Source organism: Nilaparvata lugens, chromosome 11, assembly GCF_014356525.2.
Source record: "Nilaparvata lugens isolate BPH chromosome 11, ASM1435652v1, whole genome shotgun sequence".
Classification (NCBI taxonomy): domain Eukaryota; kingdom Metazoa; phylum Arthropoda; class Insecta; order Hemiptera; family Delphacidae; genus Nilaparvata; species Nilaparvata lugens.
In genome coordinates this window covers 26,459,579-26,474,303 of record NC_052514.1, presented here as the reverse complement: position 1 = coordinate 26,474,303, position 14,725 = coordinate 26,459,579, and the positions used below count along the sequence as shown (strand labels likewise).

Here is a 14,725-nt window from a genome sequence, read left to right as displayed (position 1 = left end):
ACTATTTCAATTATCAGGAGCTTAGAGCAGAGAAGTTTCTAGAAAAAAAGGCTACTCTGGCTCTAGAAATTTGTCTTGATCATAAGAAGACTATTTTTCTTTCCTACTCTTATAATTGAATATAAATTTCTTTTGAGATAATAAATGTCATAAATGAATTATTAATCTTAGTATAAACTATACTGCTGATATTGAATTAGACCACTTCATTTAAAAACAATCATTAGTGAATGCACTGATTGTTCTTTTCTGTCCTATTGTTTGCACTGAGTGCTATCTCCCACTTGAATTTAATGGATTTCCCCAATAATGATTATCATAATTTCTTGTCAATCTTTCTAAATCTACAATAATATTTACAAAGAAAATATGTTACTTACCATAGATTTCTTCAATTTGAGGATCCTCAGGAACATTTTTTAGTTTCAACTGAAGAAAACCTATATTGGAAACAATTTATTTTTTTAAGAATATGATTGAATTTACAAATCAACTACAGAGGTGTAATAAATTATCAAAGAAATAAAATCGGTGAATGATAGCTCAGCAATCATATCTTCCATTACTCACACAACAGTCCAAAAGTTGTGTGTAAACACACGAGATAAGTCTTACATCCACGACTTGTCTAGTTTGTGAACTCTGCACATACTATTTCTATTTGCTCCCGTTTTACAAGACGTCTGCAATTTTATGAAACAGGCTACAATTTGGTTGTATTATTGAACATGACTAAATTGTAGGAAAGAGATTGGCCTATAGAGAAGCAGTTAAATCAGATAACAGTCCCGTTGATTTACTTAAAAATTCTGAGATTCCATACAACGTGGGTCATTTTATGTCAACCTTCGATTGGCCATACCATACATAAAATACGAATGTATATAAAAGTATAATAATTCACTAAAAATTACTTTCACTCATGATTGCCGTGAAGATTAAGGCATTTGTAAAAGCATTGGACCAGTCTTCCAAAACCCAGCTCATAAAATGTTGCCACCAAATGAGGTTCAGTGGGCTATTACGTTGTTTTGGAGCTCTTCGTTAATTTGGAAGCGCTGGACTCAACGTCATATCTTAAGTTCGAGGAAAGGGAAAAAGCAAGGAAATGGGGAAAGCAGAGGTTTTGGTGGAAAGGACAACTGTTCAGCACTGTGGAAGTTGTACCCCTCCCCTCCTACCTACAGCATGTGTCTATTTTTATGATATGTGATTAAAGGTTAAAAAACGACCCTCGTAAATTGTTTACCTAGATCTAGAGAAACAAAAATCCACAATTCTCTTACAACGTTTATATTTTAGAATATAGTTCAGTCTCAAAAACAGGTAACATGAAATAGTAATTTAATTTTTGCTAATTTTACTCTTAAAAGCTCTTTTCATGTTGTGAAAACTGGTTTGGAACATGATGAGTCTTTCTCACTCTTGAGAAGATAGTAAATCCTTTTTTCGATATCAGTCAAAAGTCCGGATGCTCCAATTCTGAAAAGTTCAGATGACATCCACTCGTGCCCAAGTTGCTGCTTGATCAGAATCAGCCAGGCAAGTGCATCTTTGTACGTGCGTATTCCTCCGGCTGGTTTAAAGCCAACCTACAATCATCAAGTCGGCACATCATTCATCTCTTCAATTCTCATTTTATCAACTCACATCTTATGCTTATCTTCATGCACATGCTTCTGAAGCCATCAAGAACTTCCTTACTTGAAACTTTTACTGTGTTAGACAGGGAGGGGTTAGGTAGAAGGATTAGAAGTTGCATGCTCTTTTCCAACTTCCCTGTAACTTGTAATATTACATTTTTTCTCAATTAAAATCGAATCTTCAATTCAATATCAATAAAACGTGATAGCAAATATCGGTGTAATCGATATGCGGACTTAACATTTTACCGGGAATTTATCAGATACACTTGTGTTGAACATCCTACTGTAACAAAGTTCTATTTCTGAATTAACAGATAATTCTAAACAACATAAAGGGTAAATGAATTTAAAATAACTTTAAAAATAAAGTTTCATTGAGTATAATAAATGGAATTTGTAGAGTTGTATTCTTTATTAGTGAGGTTGGCAAAATTGATGACGTGTCTAGGCTTCACCCAAAAGGCTTCAAGTCTCTCTCATGAAAAAATGGCTGCTGGCTGGTAGAAGTGTTTTTAGTTCTCTTGAAATTGTTCTATAAAATTGAAATTTAAAATGTTTTAATTGAGATCTGAATAATTTTATTGTGTTCTAAATCTGTGTTGAATGTTTTGTGCAATTTTGAAAGCCTGTAGCCAAATACATGAGCTCAATATGAATAGATAAGTATTTTAGCTTGTAAGAATTTTCTGTTTAAGTATCAAATGGTTTTGTTCAGTAAATATTTGTTGTAAATTGCCCAAGTACTATGAAAATTATAATTTGATTTGCTCTGAACTGGACTTTTCGTCCATAGGCATTAAATCCATTCATGATTTATCAAGATATTAGAAAAAATTGGAACCGATGACTTTCCTTGGGTGATAGGTGAAATACTATCAAACCTATTTGGATAAAATTGGTAGCATGGCAAACTTTACACCTTTTTATGATCGCCAAATAACTAATTGATGATTTCTTAATCAAACTCAACTTCCACAATTATAAAACTTCTTCACTTCTTCTATAACTCTCCACGTCATGTTCTTACATACTTCATTCTCTGATAACCGTATGCTAACTAGTTCACATACTAATAGTTTGCGTGATTAATGGGAGAGATGATTATGAAAGTCATCCAGTTGAAGGTGGATTCTAAAGCACCAGGAAGTCATTCATAGGGGCCACTGAAGAATTCACTTGAGTTATTTAAGCGAAAAATAGTACTGTTCTTCATAATACGATTTATATCATACACTGATATAAAGACAATTACAGCAATGCAGGCATAGCGAAATAAAGCATAAGCTTATGGTATTTAAAAATTTGATAGCTTAGAGTTAAGAAGAAAGGCTGCGTTGCTATGTGTACTACAAATAAATAGTCAGTCGTGTAATAATTTATTGGATTGTCCGGATTTACTTTATCAAATATTCTTTGTGGTACCCAGGTCTACAGCATTCTACGTTAACAGAACAAACCATATCATAATACCAAATTTTATAATTACATTTTAATTTTATAATCAAGTTTTTGAATTTTACAAGAGAAATGTTGAATGAATAACACTAGAAAATAAGAAGGAGGAAATGTACTCACTTTAATCCCAGTTCTAATGTGATAGCTGTTGATTGCTCTGCACATCACTATTCCAATGGGAAAGGTGGCATTGACTGCTTCTTTTCCTGCACAGTTATAAATGAATGATTTTAAAAACATAAGAAAATATTTCAAATACAGTATTGTACAATATTATAATTTGAAATTATTCTGAATTTGAATATAAGCAATTTCAGAGTGTGGACTATTTTATACGTTATGCAACGCTATAAGTATTGCTTGAGATTGAAATGCGCTTTCAATCTTCCTTTTCATATATTTTTTATATTTAATTTTGAAAGTCAACGAAGATTACAATGTCATGGAATATTAACACAACAGATATCTGGAAGTCTAGTTTTCTAGTCAAGAATTTGATTCAATAAAACAATTTTAAATTGTCACAAACTGTTATTTTCTCCCGATAACTATTCAAAATATCTCATTCAACCTAGACTATTTGATTCATGTAAAAATTGGAATAGGAGTAGTTAAACATTTTTAGCTGGTTGAAAATGGGATAGCTGTAGTGAGAATCACGTTCTAAAGTCACCATCTTATTAACATTAGTTTGCTATCCTTGTTTGTCATCAGGCAAATTAGTTAGCTGTATCCTTTTCCAACAACTCACCGGTGCCAAATTGCCAGGAGTGTTTGTAGGCTATGTAGAAATAATATAATGAACCACCAGAATTTTCAATCTTAATGAAGGAATGCAAACTTTGAACTGAAAAAACGACACCAAAGAGTCTGAAGATGACCCACATCCCACAACAGGTCGAAGCAGCGACACTGCTCGTCGTTTGCAGTGTTTCCACTTCAAATGTGTTGGTTTAAATTCAAAGTTGAATTAATAGTAGAAAAGAATGGATTCACAAGAAAAATATACTGAATACTATTCTGAAAAGATGCATATTTTCTTAATGAATATAATAAGTTCGATCATTATTAACAAGAGTCAACAATTAATATTGGATCAGATTACCGGGATGACGTGAATCACAGCTATCTACTATACAAAGTGGTGGAAAAAGAAAAGTGACAGTAGGTGTATGCACTCCTATGGAAATCACTGACTTAAAAACTGATCTAGATATATTGACCAAATTCATGCAATCAATCAATTTCTACATACTAGACATAGAATGTTTATGATTGTGTCAGATTATTAAAACCCTTAGGTACAGTTGCAAAAAGCCGGTTAAATTTTAACCGTGATTAATTTCACGAGAACCAATCAGAGAAGGTTTTTTTGAAAAGACGGCTTCTCTGACTGGTTCTCTTGGAATTAATCACGATTAAAACTTTACCCACTCTTGTGCAACCGACAATTATTACGAGTATTTGAAAAACAAACAATGGCAGCACTGACCACACTCTCGCCAAATCGCTTGCCAAGCGGCTCGCTGTATACATCTATACGGTCTAAGTGCAGGCGAGCAGTGGCATAATAGCCATCCACACTCACGCGCTCGTCGTCATTTCTATAGTGAGGTCCACGTTATAATGACAGTGAATAAAGATAGAAGAATAGCTATGCCGATTCTCTGCATTAATTAATCATATTTCTACACTGTCAAAAACATAATTGGCACCGTTGTGGACCTAGAAAAGGATAGTACCACCGGCTTTGTCTAAAGATAGACATGGATAGCAAAACCAAAGTTGATCAAATACTGTCATTATAACGTGGACCTCACTATACGCACTTGGCACAAATGAGACACAAAAAAAAACAATAACTTGGAATTGGAATAGTTTTGGGCTTGAACCTGTTGCTCTTTCCGAAAGTGTTATGATTTTACTCAATTGAATACATTTAATAATAACTAGTATGGTATAGTATAGTGGCATAGTATACCTGTAGATGTTTTAATGAAGTCAGAACCAGCCATCATGGCGACCAGTGATGCTTTGTAGACATTGGCGAGCGTAGCGCACTCGCCGGCTGCCAGGATAGTCTTGAGGTGAGCCGCGCCGCATGCCTCTTTCATTGCCTTTATTTCGCGATACAACTCCTCCCACTGCTCAGTGATGACCAGGTCGCGACTCACCACTATATCTATCTCCGTCGCTCCATTCGCCACACAGTACTCTATCTCTTTCAGACGACTGTCCAGAGGATACTGACCGCTGGGAAAGCCGCTAGCCACTGGGAAACAAGGAGATTCTTAATTGAAATGACTGAAGGAAAAAACAGGATTCCTTAAATTATATAATATCATCATCTCGTTCGGAACGATCACAAGCGGTCAAAGTTATTATTTTTGCTGGTGCTGCCATAAATACTTGAAGCTAATTTTTATGGTGTTGTATTATTTTTAATTATATAGTTCATATTCATTTTTATCTTGATAGGTACTGAAAATATCACTGATTTGAAAATTATGAGATGTATTTTCAAAAATTATTAAGAACAGACTTTCAAAAAATCACTTTTTGTAAAAGTGATTTAACAAAAAAATGCTTCAAAATTCGAAATACAGAAAAAATATTTTAATGCACATCTTTCTTTTTCTATAGTTCAGCCACAGGAATAATACAGTGTTGAGTACTCCTAAAATGGTATATCATAATCTCGTTCGGAGCGATCACAAGCGGGCAAAGTTTTTGTTTTTGCTGAATTTTGAAGCTAATTTTTATGGGTTTGTATTATTCAATTCTATAATTTATATTTATTTTCATCTTAATACTGGAACTATCAATCTGATTTGAAAATCATCTCATGTATTTTTTTAATTATTGAGAACAGACTTTCAAGAGAGTACTAACCACTTTAAATAACAAGAAAAGAAAACAGGAAAGTTACGAACCAAATTGGAAATGTACAATGCAATGCAACAGTTTAGAAAAAATAATTAAAAAATTGCAATCCTTCTAATTACGAAAGGGATAAGTATAGAATATCTCTTCTTATTTTAGTATCATATATATTTCACAAGTGAGAGATTTACAGCAACGAGAACAATCATCTAACATATAAAACAGTAATCCTATAACTTTGATAATCAAATAGGTACTGAATAATAAATGAACAATAAGAATAATAATCTGATTTCAAAAGAGTTCAAGATTCATTCAAGAGCCATCCTCATTTGGGTAAAGATAAAATTCAAGCCAGTGAATATTATTGAGAAAAATAGAAGAATCATTGAGTAATGAAATACCACTTTGAAGGGCAACTTGATAAGGCACTAAACCTAGAATCTACATGAATATATACTTTCTAGCAAGATTCACCTTGAAATGCCATTTTTAAATAACATTCATTAGAACTATAATAAAATAATATAATATACTATAGTAAAGTATATGAATAATCATATACTTTGAATTAAACCAAACTTTTGAACTGTTTATTTCCAAAAGAAATTCTGTAACCCATTGTCAGATTAGGATCCAAATAGAAAAATTAGGTTGAGACAGTTTGTTAGATGGCAATCCAGCAAACGCACTGACACTTTAGAGTGTTTATGTTTGCTGATTCTTCATATTGTGATTTCGTATGCAAAATTTTTAGTAACTAGTACAGTAACATAAAATCTTGAAAAAGCGTAATTAATTTTAATGGAAAAAACTTGTTAGGAAGAGGAACTGTTCAACTTAAATTGGGTTTTGGAAAAACTATAACAGTTCTACTTGCTCCGAATTGCGTAGGCCTACTTTCACATCTAATAGGGTTATGCTTTTAAAAAATCAGAACCAAAAAACCAAAATCAAATTAGAACTGTGTCTTAATATTAATGATAGCATTGGTAAATGAAGGGGTGTTGTTACCGTACCTGATGCAACCGGAATGGCCGGTTTTGATTGGTTGATGGAAACTGCAGCCACGGCGGCCGCGACTCGCCTTGGATAAACACACACTGCAGCCGTCCGTAAACACATGAAATCCTCCAATTCTGGACATTCCAGCACACACGGAGACAATGCTTTCAGCGCCTTTCAAAATATTAAATTCATTATTCACATAGTGAAAGGTTTTGAATAAGGCACTTTTACATAGGCTAGATAGCTAGTGTCCGATAAAATTTAAATAAATTTACTAGCACAACTTGGAAAAAATCATAAGGAATACAACAACATAGCATAAGAAGATATCTCATATGGGGCTCTGATTTTCCAAATTCCACTGTTACACCAAGCCGATTATTGTCGATTACTGTCAATTATTACTGTTTCGGCCTGGTAAGAGACTACCAGCGCCAACAAGAATAATCACGTGGACTATCGGCTTGACTTAACAGTGGAATTTGGAATATGAGTGCCCTATTCCAGGAGACATCTATTATCTTTTCTCTATGCTATAATAAAATAATGTAATATAGATCCACTCATAATTAATTTTAATTTATTCAATTTTTTATAATCATCTAAATGCTTGAATTTTATTCATCACAGGATAATATAAAATTGTATTATAAAAGTTAGGGAGAATAGTTTTGGGATAAAGCCTGCTGTTCTTTCATTCTTATCCTAATTTAAAGATAATTATGTAATTACTGTTTGAATCAGTAATTGATAAAAATGAAAACAAATGACACAAAAAATTCAAAGTGAAAACTAATGAATGATTATATATATTTCAAGATATGAGTACTCTTTCGTTATGTAGGCCTGTTTGCCAAATATAAATGTATTTGCATTTTTTGGAAGAGGCTGCTCCTGGAGTTATGTAACCTGAATCGGTAGAGCAGCCATACTGTTACTACAATTTGTCAAAGAGAAAAGCAACAATTCTTCATGAACATTGGATTCATTTTCTATTAATGAATGATTATTTCATAAAAAATTAAACTATTTACTAACTCCAATAATAATTGAAATCACCGATTATCATTCAAATGAACAAGTTGAAAAAATCAAGAATCACTTCAGCTATACTTAGGGTGATCAAAGTTCACGCCACCCAAATTATAATACGTTTAATGTTTGGTTGTGTGATGATTTTTCGATCACTCTATAGGCCTACTTTTGGATTCATTGGAATTGATCAGCCAATTTCAAAAAACGTCCAACTGACACAAATCCACATGATATGGAGAGTTCCTAAAATAGCGAAATAAAGTGAAACTTCCTTAGTTTCTTTCTATTTTCCAATTTTAAGACGATTTAGAATAACATATTTTTTATATATAATGGCAATGTGGTCTCACTCTGAATGGACAGCTTGGGTAAAATTTGTAATAGATTTCCTTGTATAAATTTTCAACCTACCTTGCGACACAATCTGTGCACATTTGAATCGGTGTCATCTCCAGCAAGAGTTGTTAAATCTATAACACTGACAGCTCGCAAAAGCCATGCTACCTCTTCATCGACAGTGAACGAATGATACTTGACGTACTTCTTGAATGCTTCAACAGTCCGATTGACAGCCGCCTCATTCACGTTCATTGACCTTACCCACTCAATTTCTGAACAAAGCACAAAGAAAAAATAAATTTGAAAATATTTATATGGACACGCAAAAATGATGCAAAACCGCAGGCTACATAAATAATATAATTCATAAATTATAATTTCTTCTTTTGTACTGTTGAACTGTTGATATTAATTATTATAAATTGTGTTATTATCTTACACTTTTACAACAGTACTCACGATTTTGTTGCTTCTTGAAATCGTGAGTAATGTTGTAAAAGTATATAAGATAATAGCACAATTTATTATAATAATTATTGTGTACAACTAGTCGAAATAATATTTTTATATTATTACTGTGGGCTATTTCATATTAAAGCATTACAATAGACATAGTGGGATTAGAAGCTTAAGAAGCTGTCTGGAAATTTATTTTAATAAGAGTGTGATCATATTGAATGCATATATGTGCAAGTGCAGGTCGAATCATGCATGCATGAGTCGAAAAACAAAATCTGGAAAGTGCCATTGAAACACGTTGTGACTTGCATGTAGCTGCGCACACTGAACGCAACTAGCAAGTGCACGCTTTCAGTGTGAGTGTTCTTATTGCTCTTTCTCTTTCCAGATTTTGTTTCTCATCTGCACGCTTGGTCGAACATAACCGAGCGTGCACTTGCTCATATACGCATCCAATCTGATCACACCCTAATAATTACACACTACTTTGATGTGCTTCACCTCAAGTCCAATTGCAACCTTCAAAACATCTATCGGGTCCTGGTTCACTGTCTGAAAATTTTTATTTCGAGGTAGCCTCATGAATTCAGTGATTACACAAAGCTTCAAACAAATTTTGGATGGGAACTCAACGCATTCATAACTTCAGAGCAAAAAATACAGAGGTTTATCAACCTGACAGGGTTGAAAAAATACAGAGGTTTATCAACAATGACAGATTAAACCAATGCACTTTAAAACCAAGTATCAGGTAAAATGCCTAATTTTACCTGATACTTGGTTTTAAACTCTGTATTAATTTTTTGCTCTGAAGTTATGAATGCGTTGAGTTCCTATCTAAAATTTGTTTACAAATTCTTAATCCGTCTATTATTAAAATGAGAGATAGGCTAGTGCACTTGTACTATGTGCTGTTTAAAACTAAGTACCAAATTATATTATGAAATGATCTTTCATATGAAACAGCAACCAACTAAAGCGTGTTGCTCATTATGAATTGTTCTAAAATTATTGTTTAAATTTTTACTCACCTTCTAAATAATTAGTACTATCTTGTAAAGAATACTTTCTGTACAGCATTGTCTAATTCAGAGCCATTTGCAAAGTGAAAATTTGAATAAAACCTAATAGTCGGTCAATTTATTAAGCTATATAGTTCAATTCAATAGTTTGATTTTGAATCACCTACTGTTCGGATTTAATTTAAACTTCCACTGTAGAACGGTGTTTGATTAGTATGAGTATGAACGAACGGTGTTATATTACCAACATTAACTATGAAAACATTTAAAAAGATTTGGCTCCAAACCGAAATGACTCTGAACCATAAGAATGCAATAGTTTTAAACTGGTCAACCGTGAAGAAGTCTTTAAGATGATTGAGTCCTTACCAACCAAGAAATCTTGTGATACTTTTGGAATTTCTAATAACCTAGTAAAAAAACGCCTGGCCAGTTCTTGATCCTTTAAAACACATTTTCAACGAATCTTTTATAAGAGGAGTTATATCTTCAAAACTTAAAATGGGTAAAGTGATTCCTCTTCACAAGAAGGGCGCCCGTGAAGATCCTGCAAATTATAGACCTATAAGTAATCCACCAATATTTTCAAAATTATTAGAATATGCCGTTTTAGATAGACTGAGAATCCACTTGCAAAAAACTGGAATTTTGAAGCAGCAACAGTTTGGTTTTAGGCCAGGACTCTCGACATATGAACCACTTTTCTACTTTATGTAGATAAGGTTCGTTCGGCTGTTGATGAGGGTTATAAAGTATGTGGTTTGATCGCCGATTTATCAAAAGCATTCGATCTGGTCAACTCCGAAATAATATTGAATAAGCTGCAATATTATGGATTAGGTGGATCCGTGCTGAGTTGGTTTTCTTCTTACTTCAAAGACAGATTTCGAAGGGTCTCCATCAAACTCACAACTCTCAATGGTTGAAAACAACATCCGGCGTTCCTCAAGGCTCGGCGTTGGTTCCGGCTCTGTTTATCATCTATATTAATGACCTGCCTGCTCATCTCGTTTCTTCTGATTCAGTGTCGTATGCCGACGATATAAGTGTCATGGTGAAGAGTAAAAATCAGCAAAACATGAAGACTGATTGCAAGATTGTTCTTGGAAAACCAGACAATTGGCTCAGAGCAAATATGTTAGCTTTGAATTATAAAAAAGCAACAAAAGAGATTAGTTTTAGGTCAGTAGATCGAGTAGCCTATTTTCAGAAATTCGGAATCTAAAAATTAAATCTGTTGAAGAAATAAAGGTGTTGGGGAGTAATGATTGATAGTGGATTGTCCTGGAGGCCTCACATCGATTATTTGAGAAGGAGACTGAACTCTGCTGTTTTCGTAATTCAAAGTTTTAGAGGTATGTTGAATATTCAAAATTTGAAAAGCGTTTACTATGCATTGTTTCATTCCCTTATATCATATGGATTGGCATTCTGGGGGAACTCTACAGAATACAGTACATTCAAATATTTAGTGCCGGTTGCACAACAGCCGGTTGAATTTTAATCGTGATTAATTCCACGAGGATCAATCAGAGGTGGCTTTTCAAAAACGCCTTTTCTGATTTGTTCTCGTGGAATTAATCACGGTTAAAATTTAACCGGCTGTTGTGCAACCGGGCCTCAGAATTCAAAAGTGGGCCATTAGAGTTATGGTAGGTGAAACAGTGACAAGCTGCCGGCCATTCTTCAAGGAGCTAGGAATTCTTCCTCTTCCCAGTCTTTTCATTGATGAATGTATCTCCTTAATAATTGAGAAACATGAGAGTGATATGACAAGAGGATCGGCAACACATTTATACGAAAAAAGGAGACGCCATCATCTTAGAGATGATCAACATCGAACTACTCTTTTCGTTAGAGTGGCTAGGAGTTTGGGTATCATTCTTTACAAAGCCATGCCTAAACATATACACATTTTAGAATTCAAAAATTTTTGAAGTGAATTAAAAAATAGCTAACTAAATTTTGTTTCTATTCGAATAGTGAGTTTAATGAGCATTAACGGCAATCACTCATCCTCCAATGATTTATCAATTAAAAGTAAAATGACTCAACTTTAAAATTGACATTACAAGTCCTTATACCACTTTAGGAGGTCACTGGATGCTTGAAATATCAAATATAAAACAATATATCAAATGAGCTGTAGAATATTGGCAATCTATTAAATCTTTCTTTGAATCATGAAACCCATTTCCTCTTTTTCAATGAACGATTTTATGGAATTTTACTCAATAATAAGGTTTTGTGATGATAAAAACGCTGTTTCTAATTGACTGTACTATAATACAGCTATAATTATCTCTTTTTTTAAATAAGTTGACATTTTATCCAACAATTTCTTTGCTATAGATTAAGTTGAATATTACTGAGCAAATTAAAATATAGGATAATATATATAGTTACTAATGCCGACGCCACATTCATACCAAGTCGCTTACCAAATGGCTGGCCGAATACATAAATAGGGGCGCAGGAAAGGCGAGCGGTGGCATTGTAGCCATCCACACTCTCGTGCTTGTCGTCATTTTTACGCACTTGGCAAGAATGTGGCACCGGCATCAAGTTTGTCTACTCCTATATTGTCAAATTGACATCCTGGACTGCAGTAAGCAATGGTAATTTTTGATCGTGGCTCAGCACTACGCAAAAATTAAGTTTATATTTAAATTGTCCGGAAGTATTCAGAAACAACCTTTTTAATGACCGCCATTTTGTTTTATAAATTTAAAAATTATCAATTTTTTTTAGCTTTGTCTCGATGCTATAAATGATTGTGCAAAGTTTCAATTTCTCATGTTGAACCATTATTTAGGAAAAAAATAATAAGTGAAAAAAGCAAAATGGCCGCTGTGTGAGTAACTGAAGACTTCCGGACTATTTAAATATTTTTTTACCAAGGAACAATGCCCTAGAGTACCTATTGTTCTAGAGTACTAGGGAGTTTGTAAACACTCTGTATTATTATATTAATATAATAACAAAATAGCTACATTATAAAGGTATTCTATGTGACGATATTGCCAAAATATATTCAATATGACAATATTGCCAATGTTTAGATTAGTTTCATCCTAATTCATTGAAAAATGCGAATCTGATGTATATCGGTACGGCTTTGTTCTGAAAACGTAAAACCCTTGACTTAAAGCCACCACCTGTTGTAAATTCAAATATTATTCTCAAGCTGGGTTTACACTAAATTTATTAACTTAATCCTTATAAATTCTATTTGATTAAACGGAACTTGACAAACACATATTTTCATCATGTGTATGATAAGTTATGTTCAATCTAAAAGATTCAATACGGATTAAGTTATTAACATTTTGTTAATAACTTTGGTTTAAACGCAGCTTAAATCTACATGCATAATCTGATCCTACTGGAAAATTGTGATAATTGCTAACTCAAAAAAGCTTACATTACAAATGGCGAGTAGCCTGGCAAACCAGCCTAATTGATTTCAGGGTCTCTGCTATAATACTTAACGACCACTATTGGACAGCCCATATGGAGACATAAATGATCCTAACTTCTACTAGCCTACTGATGTCTGCACATGGTTATATGGATCAAATACTAAGTTCTATATTACTGCACTTAATTATCGACACCTGAGGTTCAAATAAAAATAATAATGACTATTGGTTAAAGCTTATTTTTATTTAATTATGAATTGTAGGCTACGGTATTCAAACTACAATCAATAAAAAAGTACTATTATTCAATGCCAACAGTCCATGGTTTCTGTTCATGAAATTTACGCCAAGGATCCCTTGGCTTAAATACTTCTGGTTCTTTCAACATCACACCTCCTTGTTCAAAGTTCTCTAAGAATTGTTTCACTTTGGCACTTCTGGATTCTTTCAAATCAACATCACATACCATGAAATGGATTCCACTCTCCAAACATCGATCAGCCAGAACGCGACCCAAATTTATGTATGCACTAAGATCATTAGCTTGGTGAAGAAACTTTCTGATTGGCCATTCACTCGTGGAAGCAGTCACTACAGTAAAACCATTGTTATGTACTACAGAAGCTATAGCATGTCTTTGTGATTGCAAAAGTACTAATTTATGCCAATATTGTTTTCTGCCTGCCACATCTAAATGATAACCACTTGGTTTAATAGCAATTCGCATCCTTTCTAAATTCCTAGGATTCCTGTTGTTGATAGTAAGGTTAACTTTGAGATCTGTATTCACAGGACGTATTGCTAGAGAGTGCACATTACTAAATTTTAACACTGTTTGGAATCTTTTTACCATTAACGGAAACATTGTAATTTTTTGAAAACAAAACAGACAAATAAATATAACAGAAAGTTATGAATAAAATTTTTAGCTGTTCACGGAATCCATTACAAAAACACGATAATGAACAAGAGCAAGAAAAGAAAACATATGATTTACTAACCTAATTCACTGCCGGGGTTCATGTTATCGATAATTCCAAGATTTATATTTTTGTTTGAACTTGAAAACTTGAATTAATTGAAAAATTGTGGTAGTAATTGAACGCCAATCAATCTCAATAAATTTGCTAATTAAAATAATATTGTACTTTGAAAAACACTGATAATGCAGATAAAAAGTAGTTAAAAGAAAGCATCAAAACCTTACTCAAGAAATTTCTGCGCATGAACTGGACGCATGCGTAAAAATGTCCATTTTATGATGTCAAAAGGTACACGTTAAAATGTCAGTGTTTGATTAGCAATGGTATTGCTATCCTTGTCTATCATTCAACAAAGCGGATAGCACCAACTCTTTCTCGTTTTGTTCTGTTGCCAGATTGTCTTTTAACAATGTAGAATTAATAATGAATTTACAAAATATTCAATCTTAGATTATGAAAATTATTGAAAAATA

The 14,725-nt window shown here is 33.3% G+C and overlaps 3 protein-coding genes across 3 annotated transcripts in view; all 3 read right to left on the bottom strand.

Annotated features, from left to right (window-relative positions):
* Nucleotides 1-1,203, bottom strand: part of LOC111048526 — a 33,552-nt gene extending 32,349 nt beyond the window's left edge. The window contains exon 1 of the mRNA XM_039438011.1: nucleotides 381-1,203. The gene's annotated coding sequence lies outside the window, so the exon portion shown is untranslated. The remainder of the gene's footprint in view (nucleotides 1-380) is intronic.
* Nucleotides 1,204-1,277: 74 nt separating this feature from the next.
* On the bottom strand, nucleotides 1,278-14,501 carry LOC111046394 (deoxyribose-phosphate aldolase). The gene is made up of 6 exons (XM_039438007.1): nucleotides 14,271-14,501; nucleotides 8,439-8,638; nucleotides 7,004-7,163; nucleotides 5,083-5,373; nucleotides 3,222-3,307; nucleotides 1,278-1,592 (listed from the first exon to the last, which is right to left on the bottom strand). The coding sequence occupies exons 1-6, from the start codon at nucleotides 14,290-14,292 to the stop codon at nucleotides 1,380-1,382; spliced, it is 972 nt and encodes a 323-aa protein (XP_039293941.1). The 5' UTR covers nucleotides 14,293-14,501; the 3' UTR covers nucleotides 1,278-1,379.
* LOC111046395 (39S ribosomal protein L18, mitochondrial) lies at nucleotides 13,493-14,261 on the bottom strand. The gene has a single exon (XM_022331928.2). It carries the CDS (start codon nucleotides 14,132-14,134, stop codon nucleotides 13,571-13,573), a length of 564 nt encoding a protein of 187 aa, XP_022187620.2. The 5' UTR covers nucleotides 14,135-14,261; the 3' UTR covers nucleotides 13,493-13,570.
* Nucleotides 14,502-14,725: the final 224 nt, after the last annotated feature.

Coding starts and splice junctions, on each gene's coding strand:
- LOC111046395 (XM_022331928.2), bottom strand. CDS start 14,134: ATGTTTCCGTTAATGGTAAAAAGATTCCAAACAGTGTTAAAATTTAGT.
- LOC111046394 (XM_039438007.1), bottom strand. CDS start 14,292: ATGAACCCCGGCAGTGAATTAG. Junction 7,164..8,438: donor TGCACAGATTGTGTCGCAAG/GTAGGTTGAAAA, acceptor ATATTTTGAAAG/GCGCTGAAAGCATTGTCTCC. Junction 3,308..5,082: donor CTTCATTAAAACATCTACAG/GTATACTATGCC, acceptor ATAACTGTGCAG/GAAAAGAAGCAGTCAATGCC.